General features: G+C 40.1%; 3 protein-coding genes across 3 annotated transcripts; all 3 read left to right on the forward strand.

The window, feature by feature from the left end:
* Positions 1-520: 520 nt before the first annotated feature.
* Positions 521-5,358, forward strand: matn3a (matrilin 3a). The gene is made up of 4 exons (XM_074685729.1): positions 521-686; positions 3,015-3,590; positions 5,049-5,147; positions 5,303-5,358. Exons 1-4 carry the CDS (start codon positions 521-523, stop codon positions 5,356-5,358), a joined length of 897 nt encoding a protein of 298 aa, XP_074541830.1.
* A 5,465-nt stretch (positions 5,359-10,823) lies between these two features.
* On the forward strand, positions 10,824-12,547 carry ttc32 (tetratricopeptide repeat domain 32). Its single transcript, XM_074685345.1, has 3 exons — positions 10,824-10,991; positions 11,200-11,366; positions 12,340-12,547. Exons 1-3 carry the CDS (start codon positions 10,876-10,878, stop codon positions 12,465-12,467), a joined length of 411 nt encoding a protein of 136 aa, XP_074541446.1. The 5' UTR covers positions 10,824-10,875; the 3' UTR covers positions 12,468-12,547.
* Positions 12,548-14,035: 1,488 nt separating this feature from the next.
* On the forward strand, positions 14,036-20,267 carry zpax1 (zona pellucida protein AX 1). Its single transcript, XM_074685730.1, has 21 exons — positions 14,036-14,181; positions 14,253-14,329; positions 14,411-14,506; positions 14,591-14,715; positions 14,990-15,133; positions 15,221-15,310; positions 15,402-15,566; positions 15,668-15,764; positions 15,837-16,054; positions 16,148-16,304; positions 16,387-16,595; positions 16,685-16,802; positions 16,884-17,083; positions 17,149-17,263; positions 17,338-17,507; positions 17,584-17,693; positions 17,786-17,916; positions 18,020-18,209; positions 19,743-19,884; positions 19,962-20,091; positions 20,166-20,267. Exons 1-21 carry the CDS (start codon positions 14,162-14,164, stop codon positions 20,240-20,242), a joined length of 2,781 nt encoding a protein of 926 aa, XP_074541831.1. The 5' UTR covers positions 14,036-14,161; the 3' UTR covers positions 20,243-20,267.
* Positions 20,268-22,378: the final 2,111 nt, after the last annotated feature.

The raw sequence follows: 22,378 nt of genomic DNA on the forward strand, positions 1-22,378 counted from the left end.
AACCACAAATTTCTGATTAGCTCAAGCACTTAAACACAAATAGAGGTAATGTGCGATGTCAGGTTTTTATGATGTTGTCTTATATATCAAGCCTATTTTATTTTTATAGGTTTCTTTGAGCCGTTAACGGCAATTTCTTTAATTTAACGTATCAAAATGGCAGCCTAATAAAAAAGACTTGGAGGACGCTTTTGTGGCGGGAAATTGATAACGGTTGACGACTCGTGGCAGCCTTGTGGGTTAACTGTATTAGCGTGTTTTGGGGACCATCGCCCTGTGCTTTTCTTCATATAGGCATATCAAAAAAGCATTCGGATTAAGACCAGCCATTTTTGTGGTCTGTGGGTTTTCCATACGGTCCTCCATAGCGTCTTCAACCTGCAGGTCATGTCACAGGATTGGGCGGACGGTTTGACGCGTGAGGCGAGGGGGTCCCTCTTATGTGGGGGTGGTCTGTGAGACAGTCAGCAGAGCAGACACCGGACAGCAGACCACCGGGAGGGTCCTGAGAGCAGTTAAGATGAAATATTTTTTCTGGAGTCTCTTTTACTGCGGCTCGTTGCTGCTGTGTGATGTGCGGGCTACATACCACATCGCGGCCGGAGACCCTCACCTGTTGGCGGCTCAGAGCCACGCGCAGAGGAGACACGATGGCCGACCACCGTTCAGAACCCTCAACCCAGCAAGTATGTTTTACTAGAAACTTTTTAAACTTTTAGTCACAAATATATTTGTCCTTAGTTATAGGACAAGGTTATAGGATTCATTACCTACTTAAATTAAAGATTTAACGTTTTATAGGCTACTTCCAACTTTCTCCACATCAGAGGAAAATCGTTACTGAGTAATTACATATATCATTTTTACATCACAACTGTACATGAGAAGTGCATGATACATTCAAGAAAAAGGACGTAATGCCAAAAATTAACCAGAGTTTGGCTTCAGGAGACAGCAGAAGAGGAAGTTTTTAAATTTAACAAAGTGAAAGTATCAAATAGTTAGGAACAGTCATTTAACGATAACTCTGATGCGTTAAATGTTCAACATTTTGGGGCCTCCTCTATCATTGAAACCCCCTGTAACTATGACTTTGTAGACAGTAGAAGACAGCAGATCTTTGGTTACAAAGGCGAGGAGATAGAAAATGATACATTTGATCAGCAGTCTAATGCAAGTATTCAACATGTTTCTTGAATTCAAAGTGCATGAAAATTAAAATCTTGACTGGATGTTTCACAAGCACTTTACAGCATAAACCAGCTTGTTGCAAACACACCAGGTGGCTGAACTTACACTCATGCTTCCACTAATAATTTGTCCGTGTCTCAAGAAAGAAACAGTTTTTTTACTTCGCCATAACTTAGGGAACTTTCCTGTTTACATGCTTTCATCCTACTAATGTTCTCTATCACTTCTCCTTCCTGGTGACTCTGTAGTTCACAGAAGTGACTACACGTATAGAGGAGGGTATCCCTACCACTACCAGCAACCCAGGATCCCTCCACCGGTACTGTACCGACCCCTTCCTCTGTCTCCTCCAGTGACTTTCCACAGACCCTCAGTCCCCATGCAGCCCTATCACCATAGATTTAAAGGGCCAGTGTCACCACATATGCACCATATATACAAAGGGTTCTCTCCTCCTGTATCTCATCACCCACATCAAGGGTTTAAAGGTCATTTCCCCCATAAAATAAAAGGCCCCTGTCCAGATAAGTTAGACCCAGCAGTACCAGCACATCCTGTGCTACAACCCCCCACACTACCTCCAGCTCTCCCAGAGCCAACAGTGCTACCAACCCTGCCAGATACTACAGTGGTACCTGTGACAACCTTCATGCCGGTGTTGGTGACCACTGTGGAGACCATCGCTCCTGTGACGCTACCGGTCAGTACCCAAAGCGGCTTCATCACCACCATCAGTCCTGTGGAGACAGGTAGAATATTACCACTTAGGTTTTTTTTTTGTCCAACCCAAGCTATGCTTCTCAGTGCTTTCTGAGTCAGATCTGATCTGAATACATGCTTTTATTTAGAAACTGCTTCATTAGGATTTTTTCTCTCCTGTAAGTGGTAAACTTCCCTCTTCCTTGTAACTTTTACAACCTATCAGGTCAGCCATTGAGTGCCACACCAGCTGCTGCACAGTCAGGTCACACACTGCGGTGGAATGGGGTTCATGTTGGTGCTTTGAAATAAATCTGTCCATGTGTTGACGCGGTGAGGTTTCCAAGCAAATAGCCACAATTTCAGTGAGAAAATACCTGAAGAAGCAACACATGACCCCCATAAAAGACATTTTTGACTTTGTTTTTCTCCAGCGTAAAGGTGTGTAGGTTTTTCTTAATCTCTGGTGCCGTTGTATCTAGAGAAATGGCACTGACTTTAAAACATTTGCTTTAGCAGTAGCAGAAAAATAATTAACTAGCCTCAAAAGTCAATCAAATAATGTTGATTTCAGTGTGTCTAAACAGTTAGACATTTCTTCACCCAAACCCTAAAGCAATTAATCAAGCTTAAGTGTTATCTGTTTTCAAAGCGGAGTCTGTATTTTGTTTTGAAAGAACAGTGTTAAACTGGCACTTAACTACAGAAACAGATTAGCATGTGTGTATTTGATTTGTTCAGAGGGCTCCTGACACTGTCTCCATCTTTAAATGTGAAGTCACTTTATATATCTGGACATCAAGCATCCTTTTTATCAAAGCAGTGAGATAAAAGGATACAAGTCCAGTGGTGTGTCTATGAAGTACTGTTCAAACACTGAAATAATACAGTATGAGTCATGACATACTATATAATTTCACCACCTTTTATGTTACCACTGCAGTGATGCACAATGCTTGTCCTCTGAGTGGGAAAAATGTGTTGTGCATCCCAAAGTGTCCCGTGTTTTGTTCATGATTGTGGACTGTTTCCTATTTGCTGTCAGCGTAACACACAAGCTTGAAAAATGAATGTGTTGTTGGGATTAAATGGACTTAATCTGCCATGGTTTGGTTGGTCACCAGAGACGGACTCTCAGTGCAGAAGCCGTCCCCTGGACTTGGTCTTCATCATCGACAGCTCTCGTAGCGTCCGCCCAATCGAGTTTGAGAAGGTGAAGATATTCCTTGCTGACATGGTTGACACGCTGGATGTGGGCGCGGATGCCACCAGAGTCGCTGTTGTCAATTATGCCAGCACTGTAAAGATTGAGTTCCTGCTCAAAGACCATGCCAACAAACTTGACATGAAGAAAGCAATCTCCCGCATCGAACCCCTAGCAGCCGGCACCATGACTGGCCTTGCCATAAAAACTGCAGTGAACGAAGCCTTCACAGAGCAGTCTGGAGCCCGGCCTCGCTCTAGAAACATCTCCAAGGTGGCCATCATTGTGACCGACGGGCGACCGCAAGACCAGGTGGAGGAAGTGTCCGCTGCAGCTCGGGCCTCTGGCATTGAGATCTACGCTGTGGGGGTCGACCGAGCTGACATGCGCTCTTTGCAGCTGATGGCAAGCATCCCACTTGAGGACCATGTCTTCTATGTGGAGACATATGGTGTCATCGAGAAACTCACCTCCAAGTTCAGGGAGACGCTGTGCGGTAGGATAAAGAGACCCACGAGACCCTCTTCCCACCATTAACCCTGGTTCTAGTTCCTCAGTAAGGGGCACCTACAGTCTACAGGGGTTTTATTACAGATTATGGATCAGTTACTGTGTGACTGTTGAGTTCTAGTCTCTGAAACATGAGGAAAATACCAGATGCTCTTAACCCCAACATGGACTGCAGATGTCGGCACTAGAACCTGCTTGTATAGTTGCTAAAATAAACAAGGGTAAAGTCTTGGGGCTTTGCAGCTCTAAACTTTCAGCTTTATTTATAACTGCAAAAGTATCTTTATTGATCATTGGTTATTTGTTAAGCAGCCAAAGCTCCAGTACAGGGACTGCTTTGAATGTTTACTTTTGAAGTAATGAGATGTACAGTGAAACCTCATTTGTTCAAAGCGTCTGGATATGAAGGCAACCTTGTATTACATTGTGACATGCCCATGTGCATAGATAGTGCAAGCTGGTACAAAACACAAAAAATATATATGTTTTTATGTATTATAGATCTTAAAAAAAATCGCTTCTGTCAGAAATTTTCTGATTTTGGATTTTCAAACCATCCAGGATTTGGACAAAAGAGGTTTTGCTGCTTTTTCACTGATATCTTGTCTCTTGTCATTATTGTTGTACTCTAGGGTTCTGTGATTTTACCTGTGTTGTCCAACACACAGTGAACCAAAGCAGTTTGCAAAATGACCGTGGCTGAGATGTGGTGAAGGATGAAATTTTACACTTCCAGTGACGTGTGGTCAAGTACAAACACTAAAAAAAAAAGCTTATGCAAACAAAAATTATATCCAGAAATGGAATTAGATTGACTTACAATATAATTGTAACATTACAATTTTTTGACCATTTGTTTTGTGTAGTTTAGCTTCCTACCTTTATTCCTCCTCCTTAAGCAGAGAGGTTACGTAGATTTTTGCAATCTGCAGATCACTTCTCTACCCTAGAGAAACTTCCTCCCAATATCAAACTGTATTTTTAGCTGCCGTATTGACAGCAACGTCCCTAAATCCCCGCCTTATTCCAGGTGTGGACCCCTGTGCCATGGGAAATGACTGCCAACACATTTGCGTCAACAGCAATGCCTCCTATTTCTGCCAGTGCCGGGATGGTTATATCTTGAATGCGGACAAGAAAACATGTTCCCTGAAACGTAAGAGCATACATATAGCTTCCTGCAGCACATGTTGATTTATATTCTTTCTTTCTGTGGATATAAGAATGTATGGAGATATTTAAAAAGCAGTGTGTATTTTTGTGTTATGCTTCACAACATCACAACCAGCTGGTGCATAATTTTGCTCTAATTCACTGCTGACTGTAGCAAATGTTGGACAATCATCGGGTAATATTATGGAAGTGGGTTGGTTTTCTGTGTACTTTTTCCCCCCTCTGCATGCTCTGCCACACTGATGTGAAATTTTCTCTCTCGGTGAAAAAGAGGTGAAGGTGGAGGTGGTGGAGGATCCCTGTAAATGTGAAGCCAGACTGGTTTTCCAGAAGAAGACGCAGGCCGCCATTGAGCAGTTCACAGCCAAGCATATCCTTCCTGTTGTTTCGGATGAGCGACATTTTATTGCACACATCCTCTGCAGCATCACTGGTGTCTATGTTTATTTCCACTTGCTACTTTTTAGTGTCAAATAATTTACCCGTGCATTGTGCCTGTGATTATGTCTCCTTGACTGATTCCACTCGCTGATGTGTCTGGGAGAATAGAGCGTCTGGAGAACATGGTGGGCCGTGCTTAAAGCTGGACACAGCAACAGGTAGGTGAAAGGTGTTGACAGATTTTCTTCTGGAGTGATTTGTAGCCAAAAGGGCATCTCCCCCACTGCACGGTTTGACCTACTGTTTATTTGCTTTTTGCAGAGACGGTCGGACAGTTTCCTGTCTTTCCTCTAACTACTGGATGGACATCTGCCTTGGATTTATTGAAGTCTTTTAAACCAGCGTCTATAAAATTAACTGATTGTTGATGAGTTTAAAATAACAACATCACAAGTTTATCTTATTTTTTAGAGGGAGAATAGTGAATGCAATGCTCAAAAACTGCTGTAAAAGCTATTCACACCGCATCAGCAAAGTGTTTTATATCCAAAGAGAAGAAGTGTTGTTTCTATTTTTTGTACTTTTTATGAACTTTTTGTGTAATCTTGTACATATCAGTCGTAGTTTTTTCCGAAAATCTCATTTCAGAAGAGTTAGTTACAGGCTGTATAAAGTGTTATGGATGATGAAGCTGAATGTCGGAAAAAAATCTTTTCTACTAAATATGACCAGAAGAGCTGGATAATAAAGCGATAAAAAAGAAAGTTCTTATGTGCATTTTTGGAGTTTTAACTGGAGAGTCACACTCTCACACATCCATCAATGACATTTACAAACACTTAATATTTACTTTAACTACAAACAGGAAGGTATCAGCCAGTTGTTGTCAGAAGAAAAGAAACAAAGATTCACATATTTTGGATTGCATGAAACGTCACAAAAACTATTTGTAGCATTATGTTAAAACTGATCCACCCCTGGTGTCAGATGACCTTTTGTAGTGTAGGCTTGTGGGGTTTGATCCAAGATAGCCAATCAGATTTTAGGGTGATCATGATAAATAATGCTGATACATCCAACGGGAAGTAAAAATATTTAAGTCTAGACTAACTATTCAAAATAATCAGAATCCAGCACTTTATTGTGAAAAAAAACTATTTGGTAAAGTAGTTGTAGCAGGATGTGGATTTTAAGTTAGTGTTTTGAAATGACAAATTCACCTGTAAGTATTACTGCATTTGTTTGTTAAAAAGAAAACATTACAACAGACATCTTATGAGGATTTCTGATCATCCAAGTCTTATTTAAGTGATAAATCTCTTCCATATAACCTTTGAACAACAATGTTATGCAAGCTACAGTGAGCGTTTTTTGTAAGAGAAGAAAGTCAATCGTCAGTAGGATGTGTTTGTGAGATTCAACATATGTTCTGCAATCTGTGACTGTTGATATAGTGAGCCAGTCTATCACTCACTTTTATATAACGATGCATTTCAATGTAGGCTGTATATTTCTGTGTCAATATAGAAAGGCAAACATGATAGTCTGTCATTCCTTTTAACACTGCTTATCGAAGAAGGTTGTGGTATCTGAGAGCAGGGGTGATAACTTCCTGACCTTTGACCCCTTTGTTCTGAGAAACACATTCAAGAAAAAAGCTGGATTAACGTCAGGCGTGTCTCTTAGACCAAGCTCAGGTGTTAATGTGACTGATTTGAAGGGAAATTATTCAAAACACTCTCCTATGCCACCATCTGTTTCTTAACCCTGTTATCACCATCATGTCTGTTTCACACCTCCAGCCTCGCCAAAAGAAAAAAACAACACGCAGGGGTCAGGCTGTAACCTCTGGAACGAGTTGGTGTATTTGCCAGAAGCAGCACGGACAACAGGGCGCCTCTGTCTGCTCAGTCTGTGCGAAGCAGAGAGTCAACACGCCAACGTTTACCCCGAGTCTAGTCTTCTTTCCTTTAACCCCACAGCTGTTTTATGTTTGTTTGCTGTTTCAGGGGCTTTCATGGTTACCACACACACGGCTGGTCAGAGAGGTGAGCCCACCAGTGTCTCAGGGGGAAAAGATGAATGGGATTCACACAACTTCGGGAAGTGGAAAAGACACATAAACTTTAGTACAAATACCCACTTTCAGGGAGGGGTATATGTAAAAGCAGAGTCTCAGTCTACTGTTTCATTAATATCCGTGCTGCTGTGACAGAAGAGGGTTTTTTTGTAATGAAAATAACTAAATTGTCTTAAGATGGTAAAAGTTATGCTAAGAAAAAGAAAGATATTTAAGAAGAGGATGCCGTCCAAAAAACAAAATTGACAACACTGCATCTTTCTGAAAACATGGCCTTGCTAGGAAAGACTAAGGTAACACATACCATGAAGTTACTAAAACTATATGTGGTTACCCAGGAACAAATAAGGAACTAACTTAAGGTTAAGCATCATCAAGGAGGAAACAAAATAAGTTACTAATGTACACTTATATGGGGCTTTTTTGAACAGAAGTTTGTGGTCCATATGTGTTTCCACCAAGGGCTTCCAAACAGGAATGATTTGCAGGTAAATTTATTACCCTGGAACTAAACCTATACCCCAAAATGCACATGGTTCTCTGGGAAAGTTCCTAGTTCCCCGGGAAAGTTCTTGTAGTTGAAAAACAGCTACATTGCTGGTGATATACCCATTGTTTATAATTTCAGTTTACAGCCCCTACCTTGTTCCTAGACCTCTGGAAAGTGTTACCCACTGGGAGATCAGTTATCCCAGAAATTAATTTAGACCCTAGTTTCTGTGGCTGAAAAGCGCACAGTCCCTTAAAAAGTTCTGTTTCCTGGGAAAAGCTTCTGCAGTTAAAAAAGCACCTATGGTTAACAAACATGTAGTTCCCCAATTTCACCCAAGTACATATATATATATATATATATATATATATGCACCTCAATGTGAAGCATGGCTGACATCACAACATTTCTCAAAGCAGAAAATGGTAAACGACACAGTAATGAGTTATCGTACTTTGTATGAATACTGTCTTAATGTTTTACAGTCTCCCAATTCTTGGAATGGGCAAAAGAGAGTAAGAAAAAAAAAGTCCACCATGATGCAAGCCACAGGGACACATGGACTGAAGCATGGTTTATTATCAGGAATAACAACTGTGCAGCAATAAAACTCAATATGTCCTGCTTACAAAGCTAAACAGGCCTCATTAAAAGTTGCACAACAAGAGCTACATTAAATGTTGGACTGAGTTCACATATTTTATTCATGCAGCCAATTAAACACATTTGGGGAACAAATTTACATGAGTGTATGGACTAATGTGTGAACAACACACTCAGTGTCTCTATACTAAAGGCTTTATGTTAGCCAAAGAGACAATAAACACATAGCCACAAACTAGAACAGTGAATAGAGAGTGGACTGCAGGAAAGTCCAAGTGCTCATTTTAAGATTTAACCATAATTTCTTTTGGCTAAATGAGGATATTCCTTGGAATAGAAGACCACTAAAAGCATCATGAAGAGCAGATATAAAATTGATTGTAAGAGGATGACCAATTCCTGCATCCCTTTAACAATTAAGTATACTGAGTAGATGAGCATTTGCCAAAACTACAATGCAGATTGTGTTTTTAATGCATTTTAACTGCTATGTAATTCCCTAATGGCAGCTGGCTGTTGGTAGACTTTTTTTTTCTGTGTTTTACTATTTCTGTCAAGACCTTTTGTGCATCTCTGTCAGTATTTCAAATTTCTGCTCTTCTTGTATGAAGAAAACATCTGCATGAAAAGTCTATGTTTGATGTGAACTGCTGCTGCTCAGTGAACTAGACTGAAACAGATCATGCCTTGTCTGCCCTTACAGTGAAAAATGCTTCAGAGTAATATGACATTTTGACAGCAGTGAAAGGTTAAACTGAAGCGATAAGCGCCATGTGTCTGTCTGAGGCGAGGATCCCCTCAGATGGGGGTATGTGGTGGATATTTGAACTAGTTTTTGCTTTGCCAATGTCGATATTGATACTTTGTGTTAACTCTCTCAGCAAACAGAAACTTTTAGTGAGCAAGAGGAGTTGAATGTAGCATTCTCTGCTTCAGGATTGGTCATTGCGGTGCCGAAATAATCTTTCCAAAGCTTTTGGGGCTTTTTAGCTGTTCGTCTACTTTCTCATCTGGTTCATAATTTTACTCCCTTAAGTTTTTGGAGTGCATGACCGAAACTTTTTGATCCATTCACAGGTAACCTACAACATGCAGATTATTTATAATAGTCATTTTCTCTGCAGTGTGAACACCAGTGTCCTACATCTCCCTCCTCAGGGTCAAACTGGTCTGTTTGATGTGTTTCCCTTCATCCTCACAGTCCAGAGATAAATGGGCCACAAGAGGGAAGTTTGTGAATGGCTACCGAGTGACCTCTACTTCCTTAAGGTGTTGCTTTTCACCAAGGAAGCTGACTTTATCGTTTGAGAGATAGTCTGAGAATTTCCCACCAGTTTGCTTATGGGTTTCCTCCAAGTTTGGTATGTGCTGCAGGGAGTGATTACAGTCTACTGAAGCTGCAGCAAATGTTTGAGTCCATTATGGTCGCATTCTTTCCTTGAAAAAAAGAAAAGAAAAAGAAGTTTATATGTTTAAATGCACAGATGATTATTTATATACCTTTTGTGTTTGTTATCGACCTTTTCAAGTTGCTCCAGTAGAACTTCCCATTATGACATCTGCCTTAAGGTTGATCTGATTCAAATCTGCCACCTGCTGTTAGAAACACAGTCATGCAAACAGATGAGGCAAAGTGCTATTTTTGTTGCTGAAAGATGTATTATTATCATCATTATGACTGTGTCTCTTTTTGGCTTTTTTGCAATCAAAAATTTTCTTCTTGTTGCCTCAGAGTAACACTATGCAGATTGACCACTCTAGCCGGGGCTGTAATGTTAAAGCAGCAGCACTCAGTTCTGGTGCAAGGCAAAGCCTTGTGTGAGCAACCTGGTTTTCTGGGACCAGATAACTCAGAGTAATAGCTCTGGAACTCCATACCCTTGTAGTGCCCTGACAAATCCCCCAACGAGACCCTTTGGGGCCCCTTAATATCAGGGCATTCCCCATCCACACATGATGCCAAGGAAATCAGCTCTTTTTTCGTTAATACATCAGTAGGAACTCAAAGGTTGACAATAAGATGATATTTTTTACAAAAAATAAAACAAATCCCACCACTGAGGATGATTGCCAAGTTACTGACAAAAGTAAATAGCACTTGCTACAATGTGGAACTTAAAATAGACCAAAAAAGGTTGCTGTTTGACAAGTTTGGAAAATACATCTCTACAGGTAAATACCTAAAGTCAGATTTAAAATAACAAAATTAGATTTGTTGGATAATTAAGTGAGATTTGAATATAGAAAGTTAACTATAAATTAGGCTAAATGGAATTAATGGGAAATAAACGATATATAGTTTTTTTATTATTATTATTATTATTATTATTATTATTATTATTATTATTATTATTATTATTATTATTATTATTATTATTATTATTATTATTATCATTTTAGTGTAAACCTTAGTTCAAATACTTATCTATCTTGGTCTGTCAATTGTAAGGCGTGTCTCCCTGAGACGCACTGAAACGCCATTGGAGGACCCTCTGCTGACGTCATATCCGCAGTTGTAAAAACAAACCTGAGCCGACTTTACTCATGGAGGAGCAGACCTCTCAAATACTCCAACATGCCAACTTTGAGTATAAAAAACAGAATTATAAAGAGGCGGAAGAGTTGTACACGAAGTTTATATCTTCGTGTTTGCAGTCCAGGTACCGTTTAACCTTTGTGGAGACGTTAACTGTGCTAATGGCATGAGCTAACCATTTAGCCAGTGTTGTGTCACATTCAGTTAGTCAACTGCTGGTACCCAGTTTAACTTCTTGTTACTCAGCGTGTTTATTTGTTCGTTTCTTCTTTCGGTAAGCTCATAATGTTCATTGTTAAGGATAACGTATTTCATGTGCCCTGTGTCCACAGGGGGTGTGAAGCTAAAGACTTAGCCACTGCCTACAACAACCGTGGACAAATAAAGTACCTGCGAGTGGATTTTCATGAAGCAGTGGATGATTACAGCTCAGCCATACAGACCGACAGCCGGTTTGAAACGCCTTACTACAACAGAGGACTCATTCACTATAGACTAGGTAAAGATAACTTAACTATTTGACCTGACAGAATAAAATATGTTATTTCAGCTGACAACCAGCTCCAACCTTACAACCGATACCATAATGTGTTTACGTTTTCTTTTCTGATGAAGGTAAAACGGTGTGATAGAGGGATTTATATTGTGTCTCATGTAATTGTCTAAAATATACATATTTGATTAAGACCAAAAAATATCTCAAACACAAATAAGACATCAGGTAATCAATTCAAAGGAAGAAACTGCATAGAAGGGGAGACAGAAAGCACTGACTGAAGTAATCAGATCAGCATTTGAATTATTTAATTGCAAGTAATGACCTTGATTGTCACCAAATATTAACCACAAATTTTGAAAACGAAGTTATACAAAACAGAAAGCTCTTATCAGAACCTTGATCACACTAAACAAACAAGGTTTGTAGTTTCTTATGCCATTTTATTGGTGGTTGAGTTTTGTTTGTGATGTCTAGTAAACCGAAATTTGAACAGTACAAAGAGCTGATGACACTCAGATAAAAACAGCTAACAGATGTTTAACTTTATGTATTTGTTAAATAGATTAGTTGCTCAACAATGGTGTATTTTTTTTAACTTGAGGTGGTTAGTAAGGCTTACAGGCTGTTTGCAAAATCTAAACAAGCTATTTTAAAATCTTTTCCCTCCTTGTTCCTCCTGTTTTATGGGTTGATAATGTAATCCTGTATTAATTACGTAAAAGGGAAATGAACAAGATTGCATTAGCAATCAGGCAGTGTATATTTCAAACAAAAATATAATAAGAATACATAAAGAGAGAACAATACTGTATAACGAGAGCAACCAGAAAAATAATCTAAGATGATGCTCTGTGTGCTCATCTAAACACTAGGTGGGGCTATATATTCACTAACAAAGCTGCTAAGTCTAAACATTTCTCATAAATCACAATATCACTCACTGTGTCATCACTCTTGTTCTGCTCTCTCACAGGGTTTTTTGACGATGCTAAAAGTGATTTCCAGCAAGCATTAAAGCTCAATCCAAACTTCGAAGATGCCAAAGTGAGCCTGCAGCAGACACTTCTGGATCAGCAGCACAGGATTGACAGAGGATACTAAGACCTCATGAACAAAAGAGAATGTGAAAGGGATGCCTTTACTGATTGTCAGCTGACTCAAGTGCACTTAAATGATTATAATGTCATTATCTGTTCTGAATTTTAACTGTAACATTGTGTGAAATATCAGCACTGAGATCCACTTAAATGTGAGGCACAAATGACATAAAACAATCTGCCTAGACTAAAAGACAAGATGATGGTAGACACCCCACAGATTCAGGCATGACATTTATCTGAATTTTTGTTAAACAGAGCATCAATAATCCATTTTGTGCACTGACTCAAGACTCCTTCATTTGGAACAATTGTAATGGCCTCATAAATAAAAGAATATAATTGTATAAGTCTGGGTGTAGACTGAGCAACCCCAGCAGAGCAGCTAAAATGATGAGCTTTGGTTTTACTGTTAGCAATAAAGACAGTGGTGGATGTTAGAGGGTATAAAACAAACCATAATCAAGTGTTCATATAAAGTGATGATGAGGCATCTCTCAGCTGCAAAAAAAACAAAAAAAACAGTACTTTGTACTGAAATTTGGACATGAACACTGTCTTTTAGCAAAGTAGTAAAATCCACAAGGAATCACTCAGACGTGCAAAAACAAATCCTGAGCTTTCAGATTTGTTGCCAGAAGTTTCAATGCGCTTTTAACTTATTTTACATTTGCGCTTGTTTAAAATTTATGTTTATATGTAAATGTTGTTACAATAAAGTAGGGATTGCACTTTGGGGTAATATTTGGGAAAAACCTGTATCTCTGTTCTTAAGAGTGTGAGACCACTTCCTGTTAGCTAACATGAATTAAACTTGCTTGATGGTACAGATAGTTTAATGCAACTCTGATCATATATTTGAATATAATTGTCTTACTTTGTACTTTGCTTTGTTAATAATGAAAGAGTGACTAAGAGGTTCTGTTCTGTTTAAAGTAAAGCTATGGATGTCAAATGTTTTCATTTCCTGGTACCAAGAACAAACAAACAAACAAACAAACAATATATATATATATATATATATATATATATATATATATATATATATATATATATATATATATATATATATATATTTTCTTCTTTGTACACACGTAGCCGGATTTTAAAAAAAAAAACTGATCATCCCTCCATTTTTTTTTACACTGATCATCCCTCCATTGTTTTTTTTTTTTTTTTTTTTAATTTAATGCTTTAATCCACACGTAACGGGCGAATCCGCCGGTGAGTGCTGCCTGAAGCATTGAAAATCGATTTTTGGCAGCGTTATTCAGACGTTAAATACGCGACATCGAATCAGAATGAACTCCCGTTTCTCGTCTGTGATGCTGAAATGTTTGAGAACCAAAAACTCCGTTCCCGGCGTCTACACGAAACCACGAAGCCGGAGTTTCCAAAAAACGTCGTTTTCAGTGACGTAAAACTGCAGATTCGTGTGGACGACAAGTCTAATCGTATAAAACGTGGTTTCCCAAACACTGGACATGGCCTATGGATCTGCATGTATAGTGAATGGAGAGCCCCTGATATACCTCAGCTGTGTGCTGTCATTAGCTGATACATAAAACACCTGGGAGAGGCTGGGCTAAGCAGCCAGGTTTGGGTTTTTTGTTGGGGGTTTGCTGGGGTTACAGATCCAGATTCTAATGAGAATTGGATTTCTGTAGTTATTGTGTTTGGCTGCCACTAAATTGCAACATGTGGAGGCTTGAGAACATGTAAGTTTATTTCCTCCTCACAGTGATGATCTCTGCCTGTTACCATGCTGCTCAGTGTTTTTCTCTTAAAGGTTCTTTTGGAACTTGATGGCTGCAGTTATCATGTTGGGGCAAGCAAGGCCAAAATTAAAGCAAACTTTACAGTCAAGTAAGGCTTCAATCACATTGGGTCAGTTTACTTTACCTTTTGAAATCAGTTTAGCTCACACTTACTCTTTTATTCTGACAGGCAGCGGTTTAAAGTCAGACTGTGCAGGGAATCTCATGAAGCTGTCGTTGGACAAGGCTCTGGCAGTGGGGAACCAGCTGGAGGTGGAAGCCCTCAGTAAGTGCAAAATCTGCTGACAGTGAGCAGATCGGTTCATTGCCAGAAGAGGTGATCCTGTCAGTGCTGTCCTTTTCCTTCCAGATGGCACCCAGCAAATTTTGCTGACACCCAGCTTGGCTGCTCAGTGTGGGTACAGTATGGAGTCTGACCCATGGGGTAACACAAGGATCTACACATCTCTGATGGCCTGCTTTGTGGACAACAAAGTACAACTAGCTGGAGCTATTTAAGAGGATTTTTTTAGTCCTGGATTTATGTGTGGTTTTCTTTTGATATGCAATTTATTTGTCCTTAAGACTCCCTGATTTATCACTTTGTTGGCATAATTTTTCAGGCAGTTTTTCAACATCTGTGTGCTTTATCAAAACTAGCAAACAAGTGACTGAGTATTTTTATGTGTCAAACATCTTTAACTCTTCGAGACCAGAGTGTGCACATGATAAGGAAACCTCTCATGCTCTGTCCTGCTTGTATTTATAGGAAGACACCACCTTCAATGTGGGCCTGAAACTGCGAATGTACAGCCAGAGTCTGCCTGACGTTGTCAGTCATGATGTGAGGCAGACGTGCAGCTACACTCGCTGGGCCTCTAAAGAGATTCTGTGTGACAGGAACTACATGGAAGTATGTCACACTGTGATTATGCTTTTACCATCCCGCCTCATGTGAAGGGATATTCAGATTCTAAAGACATTATTTCCTGTTTTCCAGGTGTCACACCACATAGCCACACCTGGTGCTCAAGCTGAAGCTAAAGGGCAAGCTCAGGAAGACAACTCAAAGATCAACACCATTCCTGAAGTAGAATACTTATTGAACTCCTGTTATTGCGGCATATTTAAGTCACACTAGCAGAAATGGTAAAGCTTAATGCTTCCTCTGCTTTCCATAGGCCTCTGGTGCAGCTCACGGTATCTGGAAAATGACATTTTACACTCCAGAGCCAGTGTCCATGGTGCTGAGGGAGGCAGAGCAAGCTGGCTATGTTGCCATGATGACCCAGAACCGTTTGGTGATGAGGAGCCCATACAACACAGCAGAGACTAACTCAGAGGATGTAAGCAATTCATATTTTCTGTTTTCATTCCCTTCCTCTTCTTTTTTTAATTATTATCATTATTGTTGTTTTTTTCAAATGCCATCAAAATGCTCCTTCAGGTGGCTGGAGTCCCCATGGAGGTTTTCAGAGTGAGTGCGTACTACAAAGCACCACATGGTCTGAATGTGGTGAACTTGGCAGCTGCTTGTCCAACAGGTGAGTGACGAACAGAAGCACAAGCATGAAGCTGTTCAATATTTGTACAAACGGTTGTTTTTGTGTTAACAGGCGGCGTCCTCTTCACCGAGGATACAATCTCTTGGCATGTTCCTCGCCGAGTAACTCCTCTGATAGACGGCAGCTTTAAAATCACAGAAATGCACATGGGCATCAACGGGCAGCGGTTGGATAGATCTCAGATGACCACACGAGGGTACACGCTAACCACCACAGACTTCCACATTGTCACAGAGATCCCAGTTGGCTCCCCTGACGGTTACTACAAGGTGTGAGGGAGGGGGGTCTCTGGATTTGAAATGCAAGACCCTGGTCACCAAGTCCACTGGAATGTTTTATTGAAATGTCATGAATAATTGCAGAGCCATGCCCCAGATTACCAGTACCACATCACGTACACTGTGGAGCCCATGCTGGAGGTGCTGTGGAGGGTCGACGGCACTCAAGATGATACTAGATACAAGATTTTGTTCCCAATCACCACCCCTCTGATGCCTCGACCTCCCCACTCCCAAGATAGTGAGTTTCATTCCTGTTAAAGTGAGAAAATCCAGCTTTAACATGTTAACCTTCACCTCTACTTCCTTTCTCTATCCTTCAGTGACTGTCTCAGAGGACCGCATGTTCAGTGTGCACGTGGGGACTTTCCTTCATGACGTGGAGCTGAGGAACATCTCATTTTCCACTGGGGTTCTCACAGTGGAGGAGTGCAACGCTAAAGGATTCACTGTCCAGGAACACGTGTTCCCCAATGAAACCAAGAGCTTCTCTCTGAACGTGCCCTTTGATGCTGACGTCGTCCTCAAACACGTGTGAAACATGTTTTATTTAGCTTGTTTGGTCAGTTCTGTCATGTTTGTTTGTGGTATGGCTCACCGTTTTTTTTTTTCTATTTATAGAACCCTGAGCCCTTGGTTACATCCTACTTTCTCCCTCTGGTCTTTGGGTTTATCATTCTGCCAGAGGACACTCCATTTGCCCATCCAGTGGACCTGCAGGCAGCTGTGCAGGATGTTGGTGAGATGTGCATTTGGTCCTTTTTGCTTTAATAATCCTGAAAGCTGTGCCTTCCTAAAACACTTCTTCCTCTGCTTTCAGAGCTACCCACAGTCACTGGTACCTGTGACCAGAACCTGTTTTATGTCAGCGTGACGTATGGGAACCAAGGCCGCAACTTTGAGACCTTGGTTGGGCCTCGACAGCTAACATTCGAGCTGGCTGAGAGCTACCACTTAAAAGAGAATGGCACTCATTTCAGTCTCGTCGTGCCATTCAGTGCCCAAGATACGGCATTCGAGGTAGGTCAAACTGTAAAATATTACCACAAACCCTCTGCATCAGGTAAATCTATTTTCCCTTACAGCTGCTGGCGTCGGACTCAGTGCGAGCCAGACTCGACATGCTCCTGTACGAGCCCAACAACAACTGGGTGTTGGCTGATTTTTACCTGGCCTGTTACTTCCCCTTAACTACAACCAGTAAGCTGCTCCGAAGCATCCTGCTGCTTTGAATAAATAGAGGAGCTTGTGTAATCCACGTTCTCTTCTTGTAGAGTGCTACTCAAACGGAACAATGACTGCTATGGCTGTCAAAGTGGAGTCTGTGCCAAATCTCAGCCCTGCTCAGCTGACTCTAAGGGATCCGTCATGCAAGCCGTCCTTTAGCGACGATCGTTTTGCATATTTCACATTCAGCGCGGATTCCTGTGGCACCACTAGAACAGTAAATCAAGTTCCATCTTTTATCTTTTAACACGTGCCTGTTTGAGAAATATATTGATGCATTGTTTTTCTTTCAGTTCTCTGAAAACTACATGGTGTATGAAAATGAAATTGGCCTTTATTACAACAACAAGCAGAATCACAACAAAGGAGTAGCTTACACATCACCTGTTGATCCTGACTACAAGTAGGTTGACTGCTCCAGCCCTTCTCCAGATGGATGATCTGAATTATTTTTTTTTTTTATTTTTAGGTGAATGACACCTTTTTATCTTTTAGGCAAACAATTTCCTGCTACTATGTGGTCAACAACACTCAGCAACTCTCATTCGGCTACAAACCCAGAAGCAAAGAGCCTGCAGCAGAGATCGGCTCCGGAGAGCTGATGGTTCAGATGAGGCTGTCTCATGGTAACATGGCTAATTCTGAATATCTTGTTGGTGCCCATGAGCATTAACACTTAATGTCGTCTGTGGTCAAAGCTTTTCCTTTCTAATGGGATTTTCCCTCCAGATCCGTCATATGAGCTCTTCTACGGCCCTGAAGATTACCCCGTGGTCGGATATCTGAGGCAGTCTCTCTACTTCGAGGTGGAGCTGATGCAGTTGGCCGATCCACAGTTGGAGCTGATCTTGGAGAAATGTTGGGCGACACTGCATCAAGACAGGACGTCTGTACCCAGCTGGGACATTATAGTGGATGGGTAATAGATCACAAAACACTGACGCACTAAAGATGAATCAGAATCCTGACCTGGGATGAGGCATGAGCCTAATCTGGTGCTATCTGTTATCCTGCTGAATACCCAAACTACCATCTAGCTCAGGCATGGGCAAACTACGGCCCGGGGGCCACATGCGGCCCGTTAAACGTTTTAATCCAGCCCGCCAAACTTGAAAAAATTAAATTAATAAACCTTGTTAATGTTTTTTCTGTAATTACGTTTTTCCGTTTTGGTTTTAAAACAGAAAAACAAAAAAAACAGGTCCGTCTTTTCATTTTTTTAAATTTTGTTTTGAAACAGAATAACGAAAGAACGAACCATACACACCATACATTAAAAATTCCATTATTATTCCATTCTCTCATATTCTAATTTTAATTTCAAAACAAAATCAAAACAGCGAAAAATAGACAGTTGTTTGTTTTCTGATTTTTGATTTGAAAATGAAAAATTGAACAACAAGTCATTATCAGTTTTCCAATTTTGGATTCTAAAACGGATATGGAATGAATAAATGATACCCTGATAGTTACCAAAGTACTCCGTCCATCTGCTCCTGGTCCGGCCCCTTTGTCAAATGTTAAAACCCATTGTGGCCCACAAATCAAAAAGTTTGCCCACCTCTGATCTAGCTGATACTTCTGTGACCAGAGCACTCCCAACTTGTGGGTTGCTAACAAGCACATCTCAAAAGTGCATTTCATGAAAGTTGTTGGTTTATATTTGGTAATTTAACTCAGAAATAACTTTCTAGTATTGATGAAGAATGCAGAAGCACAGACAGAGAAGTGAGGGACCAAACCAGTGTTTGACCAGAAGGAAGGGAGGGACAGAGTAGTTTTAAGTAGATAAACCAGATCCCTCCTGCCAAGTAAGTATTTTGAGGACAAACACCCTGGACACTTCTGGATTTTTCCAAAGGGTGTGTTTTCTGTTTCTGGATTAAATCCCTTCAGTTGTTTTCCAGCAGTGTAACATCGAGGTGTGATGTGTTCCTCAAATTATTCAAACGATCACAAAGTAATGTCCCGTAGTTTAATCTGAAGTCCCCCCTTGGTTTTGTTTTGAAAGTATTGAGGTTCAGTTGGAGAGGAATGTTCAAATCTGATTGGGTAGACTTCATACGCTGTAGAGGTTTATTCTGTGCTGGCAAAGAGAAGACAAATCTGTTGGAGTTACGTTGCGAATCAGATGCCTCAGCTACAGATAATGATGATCACGAGTCCTTGCAAAGCACAGGCAGTTGAGCCTTTGCAAATCTTTGATGAACCAAACATAAACCAGTTTCTTACTGCCTCTTGTATTTGATTGTGGAGTTATACATCAAGGTGTAAACTGGTTCCATTGTTTTTCAAAAGACCCTCCAGGGCTAAATGAGTTGCTAATCAAAATAATTAAGTTTAAATTTGTCCATTTCACACTTGTGTATATGTTTTTTTAAATAATTTTACAGTTAGCTGTACGATAAAACCAAACACTTGCCTCTATTTGTTTTTTTGTTTTTTTTACTAGCTGTGAGAACCCCGATGACGGCTACATGACCCTCTTCCATCCTGTACTGAGCGACGCCAGGGTCTCAGTGCCATCCCACGTCAAACGCTTCTCTATAAAGATGTTCACCTTCACCAAAGATGAAGAGATTCTGAGAGACCAGGTAAAAAAAAAAGATATAAAGTAAGACATCGCCTGGAGAATGGCTCATAGCTCTGTCTCACGAGTCTCTGTCCACAGATTTATGTCCACTGCGATGCAGTGATTTGTGACACCAACAGTCGAGAAGATGGTGTCTGCAGAGGACAGTGTGTGCAAAATACAGGCTCAAGTAACCCCAGACACCAAACAGTAAAGGGGGTGAAAAGGGGTAAGAATCTTTTAGTTTGACACGGTCTTTTTGTTTCACCTGGATGTGGTTTGACTTTGAATGTTTGCTTCCAGAACAAAGAAGTACAGACTCCACAGAGAGACGACGTCTCTCCTCTGGACCCATTCTTCTATTAACGCCACACTCCTAACTCTGAATAAACAGCTGTTCTTAAATTTCTGTGCATCTTGGCTTTTTTTTTCTAACCCTAAAATTTTTCCTTGTCTATTTGTGTAACAAAAATGTGCAAGGGGATGAAATATATGCTGTGTCTCAATTCAGGGGCTGCAGCCTACAGCGGCTGTACCCCCTGTCAGAGCTGTTTTTCCTCAGTTTATTACCTGAAAAGAGCCCAAACAACACATTTTTACACAGTAAAATAGAATCTTTATGTTTTAGAAATACAATCACATAGCCAGAAATCCTTCACATCTGGATCAAACAGGACTCCCTCTGGAGTTTGACAGTGTCCATCATCTTCGGCGCTCACGCGCAATGGATCTTGGGATATGTGAGGCTATGAAGGATTCACCAAATCCGTCCTTCGTGACACCTGAAAAGGAGGACGGATTTGTCGGCCCCATTTGGAGGAGCCTTTGTACTGGGACAGCCTTCAACGCACCGCTGTGATGTAATCTGAGTTCAACTTCAGCCTTCATAGGCTGCAGCCCCTGAATTGGGACACATCCCTTGTCTTGTAGGTCATGACTTTAGGGAAAGGTGTGTCATCAAAGGGTAAATTAACTTTTTTGCATTTAATTTTAGTATCATAAATTGTGAGGTTGTGACAAAATCTTGGTGAGCACTGCTTTATTTGGCACAATACATTATATAAAATGCTTTTACAAGATTACTAAGATACAATTTTAACACCTTAGCTCAAATTTCATTCATACCTAAGTGTGACAAGACTAAAACTTGTAAACCTCTGGGTCTGTATGTACATCCAGTCATTACCACGGACTGTAAAATTAATGGACGTCATCTCCCTGATGTCAGCTGGCTGTTTCTGAATTTCTGAAACAGATTTTTTAAGCAAATCAGCTTGGGCGGCCACATTGGAAGTGAGGTGGGCCTTAAGTCTACACACAGCTATAGGGTGCCAATTCAGAAAAAAAAAAATCACCCTTTGTACACTGTGTGCTGATAGTGAAATTAACAATACAGACGGGAGAATTTTTTTAATCAGGCTATAAATAGTTATTTCTGATGTGAAAACATTTTTTCAGCATGGTGTGTTTGTGACCTCTGGTACTTCTGGAGCCAGCCTCAAGCAGACACTTGAGGAAGCAGATTATGATACTTCCGCATCGTCCCATATTTTTAGACAAAAGCACTATGAATATGAGCTCTGTCATGAGAAACACAAACGTATGTTAAACTGAATGTTTTGCTTACAATACTTTTACAAGTTAAGTTTAAAACAATAAATAAGTTGACTCACAAAGAGAAACCCAGATCATTTTCAGGGGAAAGGTGTGTTGAAGTTGAACTGCAGAAAAACATGGCCTGTGATTTATTATTTATGATTTATTGTAATTTATCTTTGTTTTATTATTATAACTTTATTTTATCATAATTATAATTTCATCTTTCATATTTGCTATACTGTTTTATTAATTACCTTTATTTGCTTATCCTATGACTTGCACTTCTTGCTAGGGTGTTGTTTTTGTTTCTCTGTGCTTTGTTGTGTTCCTGTCTGTTGTTAAAGCACTTTGTAAACTGCTGTTTTTGAAGGTGCTATAAAAATAAAAATAAAAATATTTCCTCAAAAAAATTAATCACCCCAAAGAAAGAGCTTTCTAGAATAATCCTAAGCTGTGTTGCACTGGGATAGCTGTCAGACACGTATATAATATATAGTATGCCTGTATTTGGTCAGTGGGTGGCAGTGTATAGGATGAATAACTAACCTCCACTGATGTGTCTGTGGTGCAAAAATACCATTAAAACCCAAGCAGTTGGTAATAAACAGCTTTGGAGTGGCTGTCCACTCTATTGACCACTCTCCATGAAAACCTTTCAAAGAAACCACTGGGATGAATCCCATCTGTTAATTCCCCCTTTTAATATAGTTTGAATTTATACCCTGATCTTTCTATCAAAGTGTATCAAGTCTATCTAAAAAAAAAAAAAAAAAAGTATTAAATCTGAATTTCCTTCCTATGGAGTATTTCAGTAAAACATGCTCTACCTTGTGTTAACAGCATGTCTTGTGCAGTACCAAGTATTTAATCACCCAAATCCAAAAGACAACCCAAAAACATCTTAACTAAATTTGATT

This window comes from Halichoeres trimaculatus, unplaced genomic scaffold, assembly GCF_033239565.1.
Source record: "Halichoeres trimaculatus isolate MK-OKI-2021-1 unplaced genomic scaffold, fHalTri1.1 fHalTri1_scaffold_13, whole genome shotgun sequence".
Taxonomy (NCBI): domain Eukaryota; kingdom Metazoa; phylum Chordata; class Actinopteri; order Labriformes; family Labridae; genus Halichoeres; species Halichoeres trimaculatus.